The 23,136-nt window shown below is 38.9% G+C and overlaps 1 protein-coding gene across 6 annotated transcripts in view; it reads right to left on the bottom strand.

Moving 5' to 3' along the window:
* Positions 1 to 6,206: 6,206 nt before the first annotated feature.
* PSPC1 (paraspeckle component 1) overlaps positions 6,207 to 23,136 on the bottom strand; it is a 53,249-nt gene continuing 36,319 nt past the window's right edge. For 2 of the 6 annotated variants that reach the window (XR_009964135.1, XR_009964138.1), the window contains 2 exons: positions 6,460 to 7,001; positions 6,209 to 6,399 (listed from right to left, as the gene is read on the bottom strand). Coding sequence is in view for 3 of the 6 variants with exons in the window: in XM_062615279.1 (XP_062471263.1) it covers positions 17,672 to 17,701 (30 nt within the window). In the remaining 3 variants the exon portion in view is untranslated. Of the gene's footprint in view, positions 6,400 to 6,459; positions 7,002 to 11,321; positions 11,943 to 14,376; positions 15,359 to 17,042; positions 17,702 to 23,136 lie in introns of those variants that run through there. The other 4 variants (XR_009964137.1, XM_062615281.1, XM_062615282.1 and 1 more) reach the window with 4 other exon arrangements.

The following is a 23,136-nucleotide window of genomic DNA, read 5'->3' as shown; positions in this document are numbered from 1 at the left end:
TCCCACGTATGTCTGGTGGTCAGGAGCCCAGAACCGGTCAGCACTCCAGCTGCAGTCCCAGAGCACTGAACAGAGAGGAAAGCTCATCTGCCCCGGCTGCAGCACAGCACAGCACAGCACTGGTTAATGCAGTGCCCTCTACAGGACCTTACATCTGCCTTTTCTGAACTTGGTGAGGCTCCTGTCAGGCCCTGGGTCTGTGCTCAATGCCTGTTGATTGCAGGAAATAGAAAATAAACACCCTGTTAATCACTGTTTAATTTGAATCAGTTTTATAATAGATACAGAAACCCTGACAAAACCCTGTATGTTACAGTGCAATGTTAAACTCACACTGTATCAAAATTCATTTTTCATTATTCATTTCATTGATGGTTTTGGGTTTTCATCTTTTTATTGGACTACATTAAGGCAGCAGGCATTTTTATCATGACTTTCACTTCAGCTGCATGGACAGTGAAACTTCAGTGCAGCCCTCCCCTCCCCATCAGTTAACACTGCCTTCCAGGCCTTTCCAGCTGTTGCTGGCTCAGGTAACAAATACTTCCTATGCTCTTTTAAACTGTACTGCAACCCAAACACAATCCTCATTCTCAGCTAGAACCACCACTTTCCATCTTTTGTCACATTTTAGTGCTTTAAACAAGGAGAAGTCTTTTAATGTATCATTTACTCTTGATTCTTGTAGTACATACAAACTTTAACCCTTTTATCAACACCATTTCCCAGCACTAGTGTTTCTGGGAAGACAGCCTGCTTCTGGTACAGTCTAGCTAGAAAGGGAGTCATGACTTCAGGAACACACCAAAGTTGGCCAACATCAGCTTTACTAGTAAAAGCTCGACTTTGCACTGTGGACACCTCCACCTCTGCGGGGGACAGTGACATCACATACCTGGGAACTTGTTGCCTCATCCAGGAACAAGCATCTTAAACCCTGCTGGCAGACACCCTTGCAGGTTCTTCTGATGTGTCTTTCCTAGTCCCTGGTATAAGTGGGACACAGTCCTCCCATCCTTTCAAACTGTGCCACTCCCCACGCCTTACAGGGCAGATCCATCTACAAGCAAAAAGAGTACATCTTGAGTGCTTGAGTAACAGCTATCAATTTGTTCCACTCCACTGTTCAGCTAGGTGCTGTATCTTTAATGGTAACAGCGCTATTCTGGTGCCCAAGAGCAAAGAGCAACAGCATGGGGGAGAACCACATGTAAAGCACAAAAACACTACAAAGAAACTGATAAACAAGCACAAAGGAAATCGATTTCATCACAACTACTGTTAGGTGCTCTATTGAGCAACAACATGGTAATATTCTCAACCCTGATGGTCCCTGTAATCCTAACCTGAAGGGCAGCATTTTGCACCACTCTGGCACAGCAGAAAGCCTCAGTTCAGAGCATGTATCACCACCAGCCATTCTCACTGAAGCAAAGAACAACTTTCAGGGAACAGCTGCGCTTCAGGCTATGGAATTACAGGAGACAATGAACTGAGAACTTCCTTGAACACATACTTCAGAGGACAGGACAGCAAACCACACAACTCAAAAAGCGAATTACAGAGCAATGCAGTAGCAAATACTGCTGGGAAATGCTAACACCTTCCCAGACAGACCTTCCAAGAGGTTACCTGGAATTCTCCAGCACTGTGCATCAGCCCAACAGCACAGTCTGGCTTCACCATGAAGGAGGTCGGAGCCCAGCGCATTTTCTGTAGAACAGAACTGGATGCTGATCGATTTCAGAACTGGAGAGGGAACACAGCAGCACACCAAGGCACAAATCCTGCCCAGCAACAAGCTAAGGAAGATCAGACTGAGCAGGTGCGACTTAGTTCATGTGCCTGATTTGCCTCACTCTCCCCGTGTTCTGCAGCTTGTTCACTGCCAAAAAAAATCAATGCAATCCACTCATATTTTTAATCTAATCTTCCCTCAGTTTTTAATGCAATGTAATGAGGCCATCAGGCTCTGTCAGACGGGTTCACACTGCAATCTGAAGCGCGCACACACACACACACACACACACACACACACACACACACACAAAGGAATAATAAGGAAGGAGAAAGAAAGGATTTTATCACTCCACAGAGACAAGGAGTCGTTATTTAGCCAGTCAAAGGAACACTTGTATCTCCAGGGAGCCTTGGCCATCGGCTCTTCCTTCACAGGAAGGAAACTGAGGACACACAAATTCTGAGGTGCCTGGGAAGCCTGCCAAGCACCGGGGCTCCCACACAGCTCCTGCGCTGGGGCAGTCTGAGACATAACGACAAGCAAGGCTCAATTCCCAACAGCTTCATGGTCGAGACAAAACAGCAGAAGGACAGAACAACTTCTGAGTCAGAAAATACTAATCGAGTGTTTTTCTTGTTATTACTACTTTTCTGATAATGAGTTTTAACTGTGTTAAATGCAAAATGAGAGACCTTGTCATTTCTAGATTCTGTGAGTAAATCCCTGTGGCTTATTTCTGTAGCCTGGTGTATATTACACATTACTGGGGGATAATTTTTATGTTTTATATTATTGGGGGATAATTTTTATATTAATTGTGATTTCACTACAAATAGAAAACAACAGGCTCTCCTTAGTTAAGGGCAAGACAAAACCACAGAACAAAGCATGCACCAGTTTTCCCACCTCCTCAGCCCTCCCCAGTATCAAACAGGTAACAGGGTCCGAGTTAGGGAACACTTAAAACTGATCACAGGTCACAGGCTAGGCCAAGGGAGGGGCGCAGCAGCAGCGCTGAGGGAGCCGACTGCTGGCACTGCCGAAAGGCCACAGCAGCTGAGACAAGGGGAAAACCGATGTCACTGCTACCCAGTGGGGGACCCATGGAACTGCAGGCCGTGCGAAGTTGATGGATTGACTACTGGAAACCATTTCCAGAACAAGAAAAGAAGGTAACTGGGAGCAGTCACCATGGATTTACAACGGAAAGGGGTCATTTGCAAACCCTAAAGAATACTAACCTGACAGCCTCTGTGATGAGGTGACCAGTTCAGTGGCTGTGAGTGTCACCAGAAGTCAGGAGAATAAAACTCCTTAATGCCAATGTAGCATTAAGAAGCAGGAACTTCTTTATTGCAGTGCTGGGCGCTAGGTGGGATTTCCACAAATCAAGCACACCCCATGTCAATTTCGTTGTTACATTTATACACAAAAAATACAAGGTAGTACACTCCCAGTTACAACGACAGGTTAGTGATTTGCACATAACTGTAGTATCTGCTGTGTCATTTCGACATTATTATGTCTTCTGTTACTATGTTTGCACAGAGGAAGGGCCTTCACCTGGACAAGGGTCTTTTGTGGGTGTTGTTTTTAGTATTATAATAAGAGTATAATGAGCGTAGTTCATCTATAGGACACCCTTATCTTACTGTGCTGGCAAGCTGGCTGGCTAGATATCTACCTTGCCAGGTTGCCAAATAATAGCCCCTAGGTGCTTTGGTTGCAGTCTAGAGAGTAAGGACTAAGGCTAACGTTTACAGAGAACACAGATCTCAAGCAACACAGATTTCAAGCAGCACAGCAACCCATGCTAACAAAAAGGCTAACTTCTTAAATAAAGATGTTCCCATAGCTGTTTCACAAGCAAACACATAATACACACAGATGTAGTAAAACTTAACCTGCAACATGAGGAGAGCAGTGCATATTGTCTACTATGACTTCAGGGTGGTTTTTGACACTGTCTGACACAGCATCTTCATTGACTAGCAGATAAAGTACAGGCCCAGTAAGTGGACAATGAGGTAGGACTGAAGACTGGCTGAACAGCCAGGCCCAGAACATTGTGATCAAAGACGTAAGTGCAGTTGGAGGCCAGTAGTGTACCGCAGGAATCAGTAGAGAGGCCTGTCGTTCTCAACATCTTCATTTAGGACCTGGATCATGGGACACTGTACCCTCAGCAACTTTGCAGATGACACCAAACTGGGAGAAGTGGCTGATGTGCTGGAGAGCCATGTCACCATTCACGAGATCTTGACAGGCTGGAGATATGGGCCAACAGAACCTCAGGAAGTTCATCAAAAGGAAATGCCAAATCCTGCACCTGGGGAGGAACATCCCAAGGCACTGGGACAGGATGGGGCCAACTGGCTGGAAAGCAGCTTGGCAGATAAGGACCTGGATGGGGGTCCTGGTAAACACCAAGTCCAGGAACCACCATGAGCAAAGACTGTGACCTGGCCACAAAGAAGGCCCACAGCAGCCTGTACTGCATTACAAAGCAAGCTGACAGCATACAGAAAGAGATGATCCTTCCCCTCTATTCAGCACTGGTGAGACATCTGGAGTGTTGTGTGTTGGCCTGCCAGTACAAGAGACATGGACATAGTGGACTGAGTTCAGTGAATGGAAGACAGCTGAGGGACTGGAGCATTTTTCATGTTCTAAAAAGGCTGAAAGAGCTGCAACTGTTCAGCCTAGAAAAGGAGGGGCAAAAGTCTTACAAATATTTATAAACTTCTAATTAGAGGGTATAAAGATGAGAGTCTTCCCAGTGGTGCCCAGAGACAGAACCAGAGGCAACAGACACAAACTAGAACACAGGAGGTTCCCTGTGAACATCAAGGAACTTGTACTGTGAGGGTGACTGCTGGTTGGGGCTGAGATAGAATTAAAATTCTTCACAGAAGCTACTACAGGGCTGTGTTTTGGATTTGGGAGTAAAACAGTGTTGATAATACACAGAATAGTACAATTATTTTATGTTGAAAAAGACCTTTAAGATTGACTCCAACTGTAAAGCTTACACTATCCACCACTAAACCATGTCCCTGAGCAAAACAATACAGGGATGTTTCAGTTACTGCTCAGCAGCGCTTACACAGACAAGGCCTTTTCTGTTGCTCACATCACCCCACCAGCAGCAGGCTGGGGTATACAAGGAGCTGGGAGGGGACACATCTGGGGCAGCTGACTCCAACTGACCAAAGTGATATTCTAGGCCACATGGTGTCATGCTCAGCAATAAAAGCTGGGGGAAGAATGAAGGGACCTTTGCAGTGATGGCATTTGTCTTCCCAAGTAATGGTTTCACGTGACAGAGCTCTGCTTTCCTGGAGATGCCTGCCAATGGGAAGTGGTCAATGAATTCCATGTTTTGCTTTGCTTGCTTGCATGGCTTTTGCTTTACCTGTTAAACTGCTTTTATCTCAACCCAAGAGTTTTCTCCCTTTTACTCTTCTGATTCTCTCGCCCATCCACCAGGGATGAGTGAGCAAGCAACTGTGTGGTACTGAGCTGCTGGCTGGGGTTAAACCATGGCAGTGACCAAGCGCTGGTACAAGTTGCCCAGAGAGGTGGTGGAGTCTCCATTCCTTGGAAACCAAACCCAAATGGACATAGTTCAGGGCAACCTGCTCCACCTGACATCCAGCTTTGAGCAGAGGGCTGGATTATACAATCTTCATAGCACCCTTCCAACCTCAGTCATTGTGAGATTCTGTGAAAGGCATCCCCATTTTCAGCTGCAAAGGTGAGATGGGAGTTAGCACTGCATGGCTCAGGGGAGCGGCTATTTCCAACAGCAAGGGTAACTACCAGCCTGCCTGGCAAACAGTGCATTAACTGAGGTGGCCTGAACAGTAGGGAGGGGAGCAGAGCTCCAACTCTCCATCTGAAGGCACAACAGGAAGAGAGTAACAGTGTGGAGAGCATAATAGGATTCTGCCTGTCTTGGGTAGGAATTTTAGAACTATTTCAGTTTTGGGAATCAAACACCACATGGCCAATTTTTCAGTATTAGTTATAACTCACAGTATGGTCTCAGATGTGTTAATGCAGAAAGATTTCTTCCCATGCTTTTTACAGAATGACAAAGGACCCCATCGTATTTATACTTCCCATGCAACGCTCTGAAGTTTTACTGCTTGCTTCCCACACTTAACAGCTGACTTGCAAATCAGTAAAAGGACCCCTCTCATTAGCAATACATAAATTAGCAATTAATGATACACACTACTACTATAGAATCACAGAATCGTTTGGGTTGGAAGGGACCTCTGAAGATTCTCTGCCATGGCCAGGGACATTTTTCATGTCATTAATAAATACCTCAATAAATCTTTTTCCTTATGTATCTAATTCTCTATTTACTTATTTATTTATTTAACACAACCATAGCGACAGCTCTGAATACATTTAACTGGGCCAAACACACACACAGAACTAACCCAAATGCCTCTAGCTTTACCAGTAGAACTTTCACATCTCAGATGAATCCCACCGTTTAAAATTATTTTTACTTTAGAAAAGGAACTGGTATTTTAGAATTTCAGAACTACTGGAACTATAGAATCAAGTTACTCTTTAAAAGCTTCACATCTGTCAGTCTCACAGAGATGCTTTTAGCACCCAGGGTGGGTGATACTACCTACCTGTACTGTATGTACCAGTATGTAGTACCGTATGTACTACCTACTACTGTATGTACCTACTCGTACATACAGAAACTGAACTCTATCTCAGGCTTTAAAGACACAGCCTTCCATACCAAAGCCTACTGGCTTAATCCCAAAGACTGCTCAGAATCAAAAACTACAATGTTGATCATACAAACTGGATTCTGAATGCAATGCGTCAGTAACATCCAGCAGCTCAGCCACAGCATCATATTAATGTGGCACTATGGGCTTCAGATGTAAGAAACATGATGGCTAATCAGATTTTGAGCTGTCTGATAGAGGCTGTGTACATGTATTTCAAGTCCTTTAAAAACATGCTAATGTGTGACAGAAATTATGTAAAGAATTACACTATCTGAAAGCAAGTATTACTTGAAGTGTAAAAGCAGAATTACTGTGCATCAAAAATATGAACATAAAAAGAGGGCTCCTAATTTCAGTAGTTGCTGAATAAAGCCAAATACTCTAATACATACCTTGTACAAAACTTTTAGATTTCCTGCTGTATGTGTAATATAGCAGAAGGATTCTGCACGAGCCAGTCTTCATCCGCATTTTAAGATTTTAACAGTAACCTAAAAAATAAAGACAGTAAGTAACTGTGACACTTCAAACTACATATATATATATATATAAATATAGAAGCTTCTCTTTTCAAATACCCATAACACAGGGAAATAAAACTTCACATTACCAGAAAAAAAACATTATTCTCTACACATCCTTAGCTCTCAGTTGTTACTACAACAGATTTCTCAAAAGAGTTCACATTTAATTTTTACTACCTCAGCAGTTAAAAAGCAGCTGTTCCAAGAACATTCACTAGTTCCTAGATTTTCATACTTCTGCTTGGAGTCGATTAAGTGTCAAAGAGCCCCAAGTGATTCAGCTTTCAAGGGTTTTTAAAACATATCAAACACAACACTGTCTTCTAGGCCTGCCAGTGCATGAGGCCACAGTGACCTTTAATCCTTCTCTACAGTAATTAGGATGCCTGCACACAACACAGTTATTGATGAACCTTGAAAACTAACTGCTCTCACTGTACTGTACTGAGGGCATGGAAGCATGAATAGTCTCCTCCCTGTTGCACAGGCTGCTGTGGTACAAGCATAACTTAAAAGGGCAAAGCTATATATGAAAATAATACAACTGAACTGGAGTAAAATATTGTCCTACTTTAGAACAACATCTCAGAACAGAGCTGCATAGAAGTCTCATTACATTTTAATACTGAATGCATTAGAAACTGATGCAAAAGTTTAAGATTTTGTAATTTTAAAAGTTATTGAACAGATCTGCTTGCATTTGCAGTTAAGCGCAGTTGGAAGAACAAACAGCAAGTCAGAGTATAATTTTATTCCTATTACATTTATTCACACATTACTGTAATTATATTCAAAAAGGCCCAAATAATAACTGTTAGTAAGGGTTATCCATCTTGAACTGTGTGTCTTTTTCTACAGTCTAGATGAAAAATAGTTATCCAAAGTGTCTGAAAATCAAACAGCTCCATGCCCCAGCCATTCAGGCTTCAAAACAGCTCTCACCCATATACAAACATTCCTTCCTCCCTTGCCCAATTTGTATCACTTCTTCTCCAAAAGCACCTCTGATTTAAAAAAGCATGGCAGTACTGCAATGTCTGAAAGGTTTAACACAATCCATTAGTCAGTCTGGGGAATCAGACATAGAAACACGTTGCAGAGCCAAGGAGCCATAAAAAAACGGCTCTAGAGAGGAAGGCTGCCTGGAAAGCACCCGATTACAGCAGTGCAAGGGGATTAAGAATTCTGTATGTTCTCAGATAAATTATTTTAAGAAGTCTTCTTAAAGAAGTGTATCAACATCTTGAGGTCCTGTTTGATGACCAGAAAGCTGAGCATACCCTGTAAAGTATTTGTTACAGAAGAATTACTTTCGAAAGCCACACACAGGTTGCACCTTTCAGGCTAGCTTTGCTCCAGGAACAGGCCCAAAAAACAACTCAAGAGTGACATACATGCAAATTACAACACAGAATCACAGACTTAAAATAAAGGTAACATTTACCTTATCAGATACAGCTGGAAAAAGGCTGAGGCTAGCAGCTCACAGTAAATATGATTTCAAAGTTGGCACAAGTTTACTGAGTCCTATTAAAAGTGCTGTTAATTCATCAATTCCCCCATATGCTTTTCATCCCACACTCCCTTTCCCCCATGGTGCAGCTTGCAACAGATCTGATTTCGAAAGTTCTCTACCCATAACAGACATTCCACAAGACGGATACTTTATTCCTAAAGCACATATGAAGAGCATAGCCCTCTAACTCTTTATAACTGGAGCCGTAATTTTTCAAGTGCTAGTATTTAAATAATTTAGCGGGTGAAATGCAGTAACAGCCACAGTGATGCCTGTCAGCTGTGGGAACCAGGCTGGACACTGGTTTTGTCACCTGGACAAATACCCATTTCCCGGGCATCACCTCCACATGGAGAAACTAATTCAGCTATTGACAAGTATGTACCCATGTTAAAGGGAAGCTACAATTACAAAGTGCTCATCTGTCAGTCTGTATTTCAGCATTATGAAGAAAAAAAAAAAAAATAATCAGAAGACCCTAACAATTAGGCTTTCCTTCTCCCTCCCACTCCCCACATCTAAAACCAGGAAGGCTAAAACTTCCAAAGGCCCAACACAGTCCAGTTTCCAGTTACCTTCTCTTTTTTGGCCAGCCAGATTTACTGAAGAGAAAGCAGTGAGCCATAATCCTGGCAACCGGTAGATACTAATGACATAACTGTAGCCAAATAAATCTACCATGTCTTTGAAGACAATCTCTAAAACCAGCCAGTAACAACTTCTCCACAATTCTCTCTCCACAAGAAATTAAGATCTTTCCAACCTCTTGACACTATATAAACCTTACTGTATATGATCAATTACTTTGTTAGACCTGAACGTATACTAGCAGCTCGTGCTGAAAAAGGGGATTCCTAAGAGTGAGCAGGAACACAGCAGACAGTTCTTTTCAAAGTAACAGACTCTGAATCATCTTTATTCATATGATAAAGCTTTTCTTTACAATTGAAGCGCAAATGGGTATGGTGCCAAGAAAAATTCATCTGAAATATTCTAAAAGGCAGACAGCATGATAAACATGCCTATTCAGAGATAAACACATGCATCATGCACAAGCTGATATTGTGCATATACTGAGCCATTATCAAGGAAAACTGAAAAAAAAACAGCTCTTCAGTACAACCTATCTCAAGTAACACATACTCAGCTTTAACAGAATACTCTCCACTACTGTCCTTTCAATGAGGAACTGCTATACGCAACAAGCTCCAAGCTGCCACAGAAAGGACAAAGATTTTTGCGTACCCCTGTGTCTTAAGCAAGGTCTGAATTTGAAGACCCTGAAATTGGTATTTCATAAATTTAATCAAAATTGCTTACTTACAAGTTATGTTCCTAGATGTAAGACAGTGCATTCAATACGAAATGAGGATCTATTTCTGGGGGTAAAAAAAAAAAAAAAAGAGACTTCCTACCACTTCAAAGAAGTTTGGATTTGATCAGCAGAAGGGAATGAAGTCTTTAACTTCTTAACATCACTGAGGATTCTACTCCACAGTGTAAAGTATTATATTTTCGTAATATATACGTATTTTTGCAAATTTTGTGAGCTGTGAGGCTGCAAAGTCATTAAAATAATCCTATATGAAACCAGCTCAATCCTGTACTTTTGAATATAGCCCTCTCCCCTACACTGCTCACTAACATTCCCATGTCAAGGAGTCTGCAACACCAGAACAACTGGTTAATCAGTGATTTTCCTAATTATCCATTCTACAGCTGCTGTCTTTAACACAGCAGCAATGTCCTCAGATGTTCACATTTCTATTAATTTTGCTCATGCCAACCAGCTTGAAAAATATCCAAGTTAACGGTATTATTGTCTCAGCACTCGTACGTCCTGTTACACAAATGTGAAGTTCTTAAACTTCTATAACAGAAAAACTAAGTAGTACAAAACTGTTGAAGCAGCAAGGGATTAACTTTTAACCCTCACCTCTTTCATCTAGAATTGACAATGTATAGGTGTGATTTCACCAATTAACAAAGAGAACTTAAGAAACCTGACAGATGAAAAGGATCTGAAAGTGCTCTACCACTCAGCACTGGAAGTTACAGAAGTCAGCTAAAATTTCATGAGCTTGATTTGTCAGATTCTAGAAACTGAGTGAATTCACCTACCACAGAAACATATGGCTGAGTTTGAAACAAATTTAGAGAATCTGCTGATTTACAGCAGATATGGTTAAACCAGCACAGCTAGCAAAGGGTTAAGCAGTAGCAGTACTGCTCTAGGGCTTTAAGGAAAGCCAGGACACCAGTCATCATTGCACTGCACACTGTGCAAACAAGTTTACAACTGTGCAATCTGAGATGAGAGAACTACAAAGAAAATTTTAGACACATTTAAATAGGCATAGTTTCATCAATATCCTTTTATTTTGATTTCAAAATATTTTTTAAATTGCTTTAAAGTAACAAAAATGTGTTTAGGCAAAGCCCAAGAGTTTTACGAGATTTTACAGTTTTAAGACTACAGAAAAACCAGCATAAAGTTTCTACTACAGAAAAACACATATATAGCTGAAATGTGATGACCTAACTAGTTTGAGGATATTATGATCTTCTAAAAACTAAGGGGGAAATCTAGTTTCAAGGGAAACGTCCCTAGATTATGCATAATCCAAACTTTGTCCAACTGAAAAAACAAGCCAACATTCCCAAGGAATTGTGAAACTAATATACTATGCATTTACTTCTGAGGTGTTAGTAATGCTGCTTTACCCAACTTTACACAATGCTCCCCATTCCCTCCTGGTAGGATTCCTTACCTGTTATTTTTGAAGCAGATGCCAAGTTAGACCAGTGTCCTAACCTCCTCTTCCAAAATAATGACAGCTGAATTATGTTTGTGGGACTAAAATCTCTGAAGCCGTAAGACTGCTGGGGGAAAGGGCAGGGCAAGCTGTGGTCACATGGTCCTTATGAAGAGCAACAACTCAAGAGTCACTCCAAGAGCTTTCATCTTTGAAGTGTTTCATTTGAAAATGTAAAATTTAACAACACTAAGCAATAGACACATCTATGTTGAAATGACACTGAGTAAGGAAGCATTCAAATACCTAAGCATATCACAGAACTTTAATGTTAACTCATATGCAGTTCAATAAGTTAAAGCTTTATTTACGTAACATAACAATGGAAGGGTTAATGTTGGAAAGGGCCTCTAGAGATCACCTGGTCCAACTCCCTGCTCAAGCAGGGTCACTTATAGCCGATGCCCAGGATCACCCAGGGCTATGTCCAGACAGCTTCTGGTATCTCCAAGGATGGAGACTCCACAACGTCCCTGGCCAATTTGAGCCAGTGGTTGGTCACCCTCACATTAAAAACTTGTTTCCTGATGTTCAGACAGAGACTCCTGTGCTTCAGTTTGACCATTGCCTCTGGTCCTGTCAAAAGATTCAGTCATTCATTGTGCAGTCCAGCAATTTCCTTCTTCCTGTACTAACTCTGCTAGGTGACAATTTTTAGCTCTGATTACTTCATGACAACACTAATACCAGCTTCTACCTTCCACCATAACAAAGCCGTATTTGTTGGAAAAAAAAAAATCTTACATTAGATTTCAAATACACAGAAAATGGAAGCTATTTCAGCACAAAACCAACAGAACAGCATTAATAAACTGCAGGGTATCCTGCAAATGCTCACACACATCAGTCCACCGACATAAATACTTACCTGTTTAAAAAAAAAAAAAAAACACCATAAAGCAATGTTCAATAAAGGTACCATTTTTCATGAAAACTTGTGCTTTATAGAGATGAAGGCATTTACAGATGTTTCAGTATCACATAACTAGTCCTGGCAGCAAACCAAGCACTTGCCCAGTCTAAGCAGGTTACTATTCAGACCTGGGCTAGAAGTTATGCGTAATGCCACCAAGGAACTCATGAGAATTTTTAAGGCAGAATACGTGGTGAGCTGAACTGCACAAAACCAAAGAGCACAGGTTCTCTACTTGCTACTGTTGTATAAACTTCATTGCCTGGCAAGCTGGGATTCAAACATTGCTTTTGTCTTTTCCTTGCCCAACTGGACATATTGCTGATGCTGCACCAAGATTTATCTCAACTTTCCTGTACCATTTTACATTCCTTATTTTTGAGAAAGTGGCTACTACCTGCAAGATAAAGCTGTTATTCCTACCTGAAGTGAAATGGCTAAGTAAATATCAAACATTTAAAAAAGCATTAAGCCTCAGCTCTTATACATGCACAGCTAAGGAAGCACCTGCCAACATGTAATGAAGAGGACCGAAAAGCACAATATTAGGAATAATTTCAAGTTTTGAATAACAGATTTAACTATCAGGCATCTCAGTGTGTGTTAGGAATACTACTAAAATTAACTCTTCCACCACTTATCCCCCTCTTCAAATGTGACACTCCGCTTGACTACAACTTTCTTCACTTGAGAACGAAGTACAAAGGCCTAATGATGAAACCATGTTTGCACAGGACTAAACCAAGACCACAGGGCACGAAAAGAGTGAACTTCCTTTTGTTATCATCTTACATACAATTAGTTGGCATCACATTCAAGACTAAAGTATTTCAAATCAAAGTGACTCACTGTTGGCACTATTTTTCACATTTCATTCAGATTTCAAGATGTAAGGTCATACTACAATTCTCACATTGAAAATATGCATTTAAAAATAAGTTATCAAAATTATGTCAGGTGTCCAATTTGTAAATATCAACACATTAACAAGAAAATGGTTATGAACACAAGCTACAACATGTAAGTTGTTATTTATGTTACCTGTTTGTGGCTTTTGATGTACACAAGGAAAAACCACTCACTCTTAACACACTATAAATATTATTTGCTACGCTTTGAAAAAGAAATTCTGTATAAGCAAGCAGCAGCTTCTCCAACAAAGTCCACATTTCAAAACGAAGTTCTGTATAGTGAATGATACATCAATTTCTTTGAAAGGTTAAGAGAACAATTACATGTTACCAGATTCTTTCACTACTTTTTACAGAGCATTTTAAAAAGAGCTCAGTCTGCTCTCCTATTCTGCTCAACCTTGTTCTTGCCTTCTCTTAACTTCATTTCCATCTTATTTTACAACTTTCCACCAACTTACTTTCACAGAGTTCTGCAAAATTTTGCATCTGATCATCATCTGATTGCTGAGTATGCTCTGACAGGGTATATTTATGCATGAATTTTGAGTGATTCTATTTTACACCATGTGCAAGCTAAAATAAATGCAGATATTCCAGTAGCTTAAAGATGAACCTCAGCACACTGAGGTAAAACCAGGTCTTTGCTTCTTTATTACAAAATGAGGGAATCAGACTGAAATAATCATCCAACATTCACTTTCCATAACAAATCTTGAATTATCAAAGGAATCTGGATGTAACCAGTTTGCATTTTTTGAAAGCTTGTATATACTATTTCTTACGCCTTGGCTCAAATCAATGCCTGGCTGAGAATACCACATCTGTAATTCAGGGAAATTAATGTTTGGGAGTGCACTGCAATAACTGAAAAGGAGTAAACTAAGATCACTGTAGCTGGGAGGAGCAAATACTGATTTAAGTGCCAGACCACCCTCAAACCCCAACTGCAGCAGCTACCACTGTGCAACTGAAATTAGGTGAGGAGAAGAGATGAAGACTTTGAAAAGCACCTTTGTAGCCATAAAGGAACTTCATTAACTGAGGCAGGTAAAGTAACTGCCAGAACAACCAAAGACACTATAATATTCCAAGTCCTGGGAAGGCTGACAGTCCTGGAGCTGTAGATGTACCTTATCAGCAGACAAGCAACCTCAGGTACTAAGCGTTCAACCACTCAGATCTATGTCACAATCAAGGCAAAGATCTCATTTTCCTGCAATTAGTGCAGAACCATGTTTTTGCCAGCAATTACATTTATCCAGGAGCTCTCGAATCTTGGCAGAAGGCCTCTAATGGAAGCCTCTATTGGAACACTAAGTTATACATATTTGAGCTGCAGCTCTTTCTCAGCACAATTTGACTCATATACTTAGCCTTTCCCTGCATGTCATTAAATGTCCCGCCTCTGTTCCTTTATGTAGACCAAAAAAAAATTAGAAAATATAGGTAATTCCCCAATTACATTACTGTTCAACTGATCTTAATGAAACACAGGCTTTTAGACTTCTTTTGCCTACTAAAGCATGTATTATTTGCATTTTTACATTAAAATAGTTTCATTTATAGCAGAACTCTGAAAGAATATTTAAGAATTTTAGATGGGTTTTACCTAGATAAGTTTATCAAGTCATACTGGAGGGTTTTAATCCTATGGCAGCTTCCAGATTTTTAGAAGAGATTCTGAAAGATGAGGTCAAACCACATCTTCATTCTTTTCCACATTACTACCTCCCCTATCTGTAAATACATGAAGAGTACTTATCCACTTTTCCGTATTAGTATTTCTACACACCTGTGAGTCAAGAAAAGGTACCCATTCATTATTTTGTCATGCATTCTGTCAATTACTGTCAACTAATTTATACAAAAGAAATTTTAATATTAAATTAACCCAGACCAAAGTTTTCTTTCTTCCCCTCAGGAAGAGCCATAAATCTTTTCAGCAACATATTAGGTTAAGAATATATACGTGATATTCATGTACTAGCAGAACACATATGGAGAGGTATGCAATGACTTGCCAAATCATATGAATAACTGTTTTTTGTTTTTACTGTGTCTCTGACATATGATCATTTCCTTTAACCCACTTCCATCAAGTTTAGTATTACAACCCCCTGATAAAGTTTTATCTTTTCACATCATCAGGAAACGTTAAAGAGAACCTGGAATACAGAACAGGAAACAAAGTCCTAAATGGAATACATAAGGATACCCAGAAGCAGGCTAGAAAGTCTTCAAAGATGAATGATCTGACCCAATCCTATATTCAGTACGTCTTACTACTCACATAACTTCTAAAGCTTTGCAGAAGCTTGCAGAATTGTCACCATAATGCTAATAAATTTAGGGTTGAGTCACAATGCCCTCAATACGAGACCAGTGAAAGGTTTAGAGTTCAAATACTTCATAAATACGTAACACCTCTAGTAAAATAAAGCTTTCCCACCTTCTTTCAAAGATACACCATTCAGCTTCCTTGACAGTGGGCAGTTTCAAAGATACCAGATTTTTTTTAACAATTTTGATTTTTTTTTATATCAATATGAAGATTCTACATTACCAGTTTTCCTACCTGAGACCTCAAGAATTAAGCAGCCTAGAATAATCAATCCCTTACCATCCCCCCAAAAATCTAGATGAAGACTGTCAAACCCCGAGTACTTCTGTCACTACTACAGCAATAAAGCAGAAGTGTATGTGTAGTATTAAGATTCTAGGCATAGTTTTAAAATCCGTATTTTCCAAAACTATCAGACATTTGGGAAATTCAGGTTTATGGTTATCTGGAAGAAGAAAAAGATACATGAAATAATTCATTTCCAACATAGTAAGAATAATGTTAAAGATCAGCTTTTACCCAGCTAGGCTTAAAGGCACAATGTATTCAGTCTTCAGTAACTATCATCACTCAAATTATCCTATTTCTGATGAATCCATAATACATGCCAATATCCACAGTAAAGTATATCTGCCTAACCTAACCTATTCTATTTTAAGATGCCAACAATGAATTGAAACTTATAACTGGGTAAAATAAGACAACATTTCTTGTTAAGTGTTTATAGCAATGTTTTGCACAGTAGCCCCAATTTAAAAAGATGCATGTCCAGTAACATAACACAGCTCAGAATGCATGATTTGCATTTCCCTCCACCCCTCCCACACATCCCCCCACACCACCCTCCTGTGGTCTGGCTTTCAATACTCAATATAATTTTTAAAGCTTCACTTCAAAAATGATGAAACTCAAACTAATTTTATTTTTTTTATGTTTAATACAACTTGGGGAGTTACAATACTATTCAGAGTAAACATCAAGTCAGTTGTGATTAATTTACTGTCTTGTACACATACTTGTGATTTAAACCAGATTATCCATGGAAACGGAACTATTTTTTTATCTTTACCATTAATACTGAAGTGAGCCACAAGCAGGTAAAAAAATCTAGAAGCAATCATACATGAAAGTATATAAAGTGATTTTATTCTCCTGAGCCAGCTGTCATTTTGGAAACTGTAAGAGGCATCCCAGACTTATGTTGACTTTCCTAAGAAGCACATCTTCATAACTTGATACTTTTTTCCCCATTTGTAATGGAAAAAGCCTATGCTGCACTAGACATGCAGAGTGAACACAAAACATAAAGCAAGCTTAGCAACTAATACCCCCTCCCCCCCCAAGTTTACATAATACCAAACAAATGCTCTAGTACCCCCTTCTACAGACATTCACATTCAGCAGTGTGAATAAAATATGAAACTGTACACAGCTACGATGCAAGAATGATGTGGAACATGCATGAAGTGGTGTTACAAAAACTATACAAAGCAATGATAAAGCAAAACTATACATGGCAATGATAAACCAGCACATACACAAAAATGGGTATAAAAGCACAACCATCCCAACTGCCAAGGTGATGTTTTTCATTTTTAAACCAGTAAGTCAGTAAGACAATTATTTCATACATTTCCTTTCAAAAATCTGAACATTCAGGTTTTGAAATGTAGTGGTTACACTCTTCATAAACTAAGGCAGAAACTTCATTTGTATTATTTGGCACAGCTCTGGTTCTGAAAATGTCAGATGTGGAACTGCTACTGATAAAATGCTGGAAGTTCTAGAAGCAGAACATTCCACACTACAACAAAACTGCAGATGAACTACTGTTTCTTTATTAATTTTCTTCCTTCTGTGCCTTCTGGAAAAGGCTTTTGACATGAAGATGATTAAAAACTGGAGCTGCAGCTTACCTTTCATATGCTCTGTCCCTTAAAAGTGGAGCATAATATATGGAACAACGCAGTGCTATTGTATCAAAGAATGAGAAAGTTAGCATATTAAAAGACATCTTGTAACTGTGGTACATATTTTTTTTCCAAGAAAAAGTACACTTGAACAGTCTTGCTTCTCTAAAGCAACTGTGTATATCATCTGTCCTGGAGAAATTGTGAAGAACACTATTTTCCATATTTTACTGGCTTGCATGCAACCTTCTTGGCAACTGCAGAAAGTGGACAGATCAAGCTCACATATAATTTGGCTCAACATTTTAGAGTATGGGGTTTTCTTCATTACTTCAAATACTTGTCCGCTTGAGTCATCACTAAGAATGTAAAACACAACTGTGCTATTCAGACATCTTAAAGCCCTCAGCACAGTTCTTCTCTGTTTGTTCTAAATTATGTATTTCTAAGAAGTACTGAGAAGTCATCCAAACTCACTTTGGGAGAAAGTATGTGCAACTACACTCTCTACGTGGCATGTAGAGTCAGCCCAAACTAACCTAAATCCACACAGCCAAGAAAAGTCTTGTACTGCCCACTCCTTGGTGTTCTTTCCTTCCACAATGAAATGAGCAGAATAGAGCAGAATTTTCATCGGGATTTTTTTACCCTGCTCGCTGCATGGGCACAGAGATGCAAGGGTGGCACAAAAGCAGGCAGGAAGCACGACCAAGCAGCAATGAGGGCAAAGGGCTATGCCTATCTGCAGCAATGCATGTACTGCATTATTATTTTACACACAAAGATTCCAACTTTTCCATTTAGCATACATTAAATAATTTGTAGGCAACTTGAAAGACCACCTCCTGCAAGCAGTTCACAGCTGCATTCTACAGTACTGTGACAGCTGATTTATGTAGGTTTCTTTCCTGCAGTTTTCACTAAATAAAAATATGTAAAACTTAGTAAAAGCACTGCAAAATAAATCCTTTTACAGCAAATAATGAATGGTAAAAACCTTTTTTTTTTTAAAGAAACATTAAAATGCCCTAAACACTAAGAGCAAACAGCTGCAAAGAAAGTTACAATAAATCATCGTAGGGTTTACAACTTTTTAGATTTATTACATTTCCTCTTCCAAATTGCTTACATATTTGTGGTTTCCTACCCTGCTTAAGCATATGTGGTTATTTAATGAAGGAAAATCTGTTTTGCTTGGCAGGGGTTGGCAATGGGGGGGCTATTTAGGGAGGAGTGTTTTGTTGGTTAGTTGTTGGTTTTTTGGTTTTTTTTTTTTTTTTTTTTTTTGTGGTTTTTTTGTTGTTTTTTTTTGGTGGGCTTTTTTCCCCAAATAGTCACTGAAAATAATTTTTTTCTCCCTTTCACATAAATACATACAGTGAAATTAAGGGAAAAACCTAATGAAAATACCTTAATCCTATCACACAATTACTAAACAATTTCTGTTTGATGCTTCTCTGGTTATGAGACACAAATGCAAGACCAGATTGTCACGGGTTTGATGAAAGGCTAACGATGTTAAAATCAGCTGCTTTGTACTTACAACAACATGAGGTGCGTATGCTGTATACAGTTGCTGTATTCAGTCACAAAAATCAAGTTCTACAGAACGATTTCACACCACCACCACAGGAGAAACATCCAACTACAGTGACCCCACCTTACAATCCATGAATATTAAAATATTTTTAGAATATTACTTCATTTCAGTTTTTTTTTGTCCTTGGCCATCTGCACCCCACTAAACTCAAAGTTTAAAACACCCAAGTCATTCATGTAACTGGTACTTCTGTATTTTCCATTAAAAATTAGTTAACGGTTTTCATGTACAACAAGCTTTATTTTTGTGAAGCTACTGGAGATAGAAAAGTAAACCATGTATCTCCCATTTTTATTACTTTATTCCCCCTTTATTCCCCCTCCCCCATCTTTTTTCCATTTACATACAAGACCCTTCACACTTATTCTCAAGGTTCTACACAATTTTTTTTTTTACTGAGAAATTCAAGGCAAGAACATTATCTTTATTCTCACTGTGCTTCTTTCAAGTCAAGCACTTCACGTCCCGCATACAGTTAGCATGTAAATTCAATCCAATTATACAGCTAGGCGTTACTCTACAGAAATTAAGACATAAAAGCACACTAGTAAAACTGGGAACAATACAAGCTCTAGACAAACCATTCACCAAAAAAAAATGGAAAAACCTCACCAACATGTGTATGCAATAACACAGTTAAGGTCCTTTTGAATCTCATACCTCATTATGAGCATTTTGTCCTCTATTTGGGGGAATCCATACAAATCAGTTAGTTCTTACCCACACTTACGTACTCACATAAAGATGTTTTTTTCTTTTAATGTGATGTGGGTATAAAATAATCACTATATGAAAGCATTTTTTAAATGGTTTTACCTGGAAGTATACTACGCTTATTTGTGAACTCCAAGCTTTTCTGAATTGTTCCTTCAAATTAGGAAGGAAAGGTTGCTGTTCTAAAATGCTCTTCTGAAGAAACCTTGCTGCTTTTAGAAGACAGACTGAGGTCATTAATATGAATATGTCAAAGTCTCAATTTAAGGAAGTTCGAGATGGAAAAGACCTATTAAATCTATCCCATTGAAAATGAACACATTGAGGGTTTCTTTCCACACATTTTAAATAACCTGAAGTATTGTTTTAATGAAAATTTAATATTCAGTTTATGTATTCTACAACTTACATTTTGAAAACAGGTAATTTTTATAAACTCCACTACTTCATGGATTACCATAAAAACCTGAAATACCAACAGCTATGAATTTCAAACTATTTTATCTGGAAAAACTCCAAAACACCACCGCATATTTCTTCATAACAGCAAAATGCCAAACTGGTGAGACCACCTACTAAGACTAAATATATTCTACAGTATATCCCAAAGGGCAACAAAACGCCAATCTAACAGGAAAAATCATACCTGACATCAGGTATTGCGAATTTTTTGTCACTCCTCCTCACATTTCATTAATTTTTAAGAAAGCAAATTTTGGGGGGATAATTCTCCATACACAAGAGATGCTGGATGCAGGATCCGTAAAGTCACCTATGAACACACACCACTTCAAGCCTCATGAATGGGATTGAGAATCCCTTCACAATTGCAGTCCAATGTAAACTGACTCCACCAGTTGCTATGGAGCATTCCCTGCTGTTTTAGTAGTGTAGTTACAGTTTATTTTGACTTGTCACTGGGAAAGGAAAAATTAAAATCCAACCTTTTATACAAAAATTTGTAAGTTTGCAAAAAACTTAGCTCCTACAACGTGCTTAAGCAAACTGAGCTTCATGCCACCAGAGCACACCACTCATTTGCTGAACATCTCACTTCAAAGCATATTCTCCCTTCAAAAGTAACAGTAAAGCTTTGCTATATTTAAGTGTTAAAATTGCGTTTCACATGAAAATCAAGCAGTTTAGATTGAAATTTCAGGAGTGATGTAAAAATCTAAGTTCAACCAAAAGTCACATTCAAAAGTAAGTGCATTGTAGTCACACCCTTTCCAAGCTTACTTGTTTTCCCTCAGCATGTAGCAGAAAGCCAGAACTCTACTGTGCTTTTTAGTCAAAGTGACCACAGTTAAGAACTTCAGTACATTTGTACACAGAAAAAATGTTGAACTGACTGGTCAGATGAGGAACAAGAAAAATTAATCACTTCCAGCACATGGGCAGTACCTTCAAGTGAAAATGCTGCCTGGTTCCATCTAGATACCATTTTTAAGAAACAAACTGGAATCATTCCTTTCTTAACCAAATTATATGTTTATCGCATAGCTAGAGTCAGTTACTGCCAATTATGGCAAAACAAAAGTCACTGCCTTTATAGTTGAGCTGTATACAATCAATATGGCCAGGCAGCCCTACGGAAGCTTTTATTAAGAGCAGAATTTGGCAACCTGTAATCAGCTACAAAAGGCATTCTGCAGTGAATCTTGAAAGTGTGCCCAAATTCAATATTTCAGTATTTATTTTTTAGGACTTATAAGCTTGGTTAATGGATATTTAAAGAGACTAGGTGATTTTCTGCAATAAGGACAGCAAACAAACCCACTGCTACTACGCAGCAGAGCCAAGTCAGAGTTCTACAGGGTAGCTCACAACTATGGAATGAAAATCACTAGTATTAATTAAGCTCTACAGTAACTTTCAAATACAGACATACTAGCAAAAATGCAACATATACTTGAAATAGCATAAGGCTGGCAAGGCAAGAATGAACCACTTCTTGAAGGTTTGGTATGTTTAATATACTTCTGAAGCATACTGACATATTACAAGACTGAGGGTGTATGTATCTAAACAAATATATAGGAGTTAGCCAAAAGGCCTGAATGCCACAGCCTTTTCCTTTGAAAAACTGAAGAAGCATCTTGAATCTATTTGCAAGTTATATTTCAAACATTTTCCCCTTACAGCTTGACAGTTTAGAACTACCCACTCCTATACTTTCTCAACCCCCTCAAAAAGAGCAGAAAATTTGAGACAAAAGTAATCTAATATTTAAACACCTTACTAGACACCAATGTAAACTGCATTTTCAAGTGAATGCAGTACACCAAAGCACAGCCCTTACGCAGTTGCTATATACAAACACTAGTTCACATTTAAGGTGGGGGGGGAGGCAATTTTCCCAATTACAGAGTTTTAGGAAAGGTATGTTAAGTAAAACCAGTTGCAGGGTTGGAGTTGTTTTGGAAGAACAAGTGCTGTAACATGGCATATCTATCAAAGAGGGAAAAGAATATTTCAGCCTTCATATCTTACTCACTACTGCATTACAAACTATGAAGTGTGGCATGTATCTCAAGTCAAGGAAAAAAGGACAACATTAAAGACAGGCTAGAACAAAAATGCTTAGCAGTTACAGATGTCACAAGTGAGGACTTACACAGTTGATAACTCCTGAACCGTATGAAAACAACCTCTTAAACCCATATAACACTGGCAATTTAAATAACAGTACTTCCAAAATGCCAGCAATGCCACAATTTTACTGTCACCCATTTGCTCACAATTCAAATTCACCAGGATCACCACTGCAATATTCACTAAGCAGTAACACACATATGCTCTCTGCTGCTTGCATCCCATGCTTTGAGCTATGTACATACCATTTTGATGTAACTAGGGCACCAGGTTATCTCAGATCAGTTTTAAGCAATTCAGTGTCACAATCCATGCAGATGAATTTTAGTAATTTCTATTTCTGAATAAACATGAGTGAACTGATAAAAACAGAACACTAATCTCACAACTACCGCACACAGGAAAAAAAAAAAAAAGCAGTAATAACCAAAAATATCCCTACTCTCTTGCCAGTACAGGAATAGAACCAATAGGTCTTTTCCATCATCTTCCATGACTTACAAAATCTGAATCATAACAAGCTTCTTGACAGCCTGATCATCTTTATCTTAAAACTCAACCAGCAAATCTAGCCTGAGACATGTTGGCAATGGATATTTTTCAAATTCATCCTTCTGTAAAATATCAAGAATATTCATGTGCAGTCCTTTTAAATGCATATTACTCTACTATAGTGAACAATTATTTTAACTGGACAACACATACTTGCCTCCTAATTAAAACAGTTAATCATTGGTAACAGACTTATTTCTATTCAAACCACATTGGGGGAAACATACCTAT

Source organism: Pezoporus occidentalis, unplaced genomic scaffold (genome assembly GCF_034315485.1).
Source record: "Pezoporus occidentalis ecotype Australia unplaced genomic scaffold, CSIRO_AGI_Poc_V1 ctg18, whole genome shotgun sequence".
NCBI classification, from domain to species: domain Eukaryota; kingdom Metazoa; phylum Chordata; class Aves; order Psittaciformes; family Psittacidae; genus Pezoporus; species Pezoporus occidentalis.
Note: the sequence above shows the minus strand (reverse complement) of the source record. Positions and strands in the feature narration are given on the sequence as shown.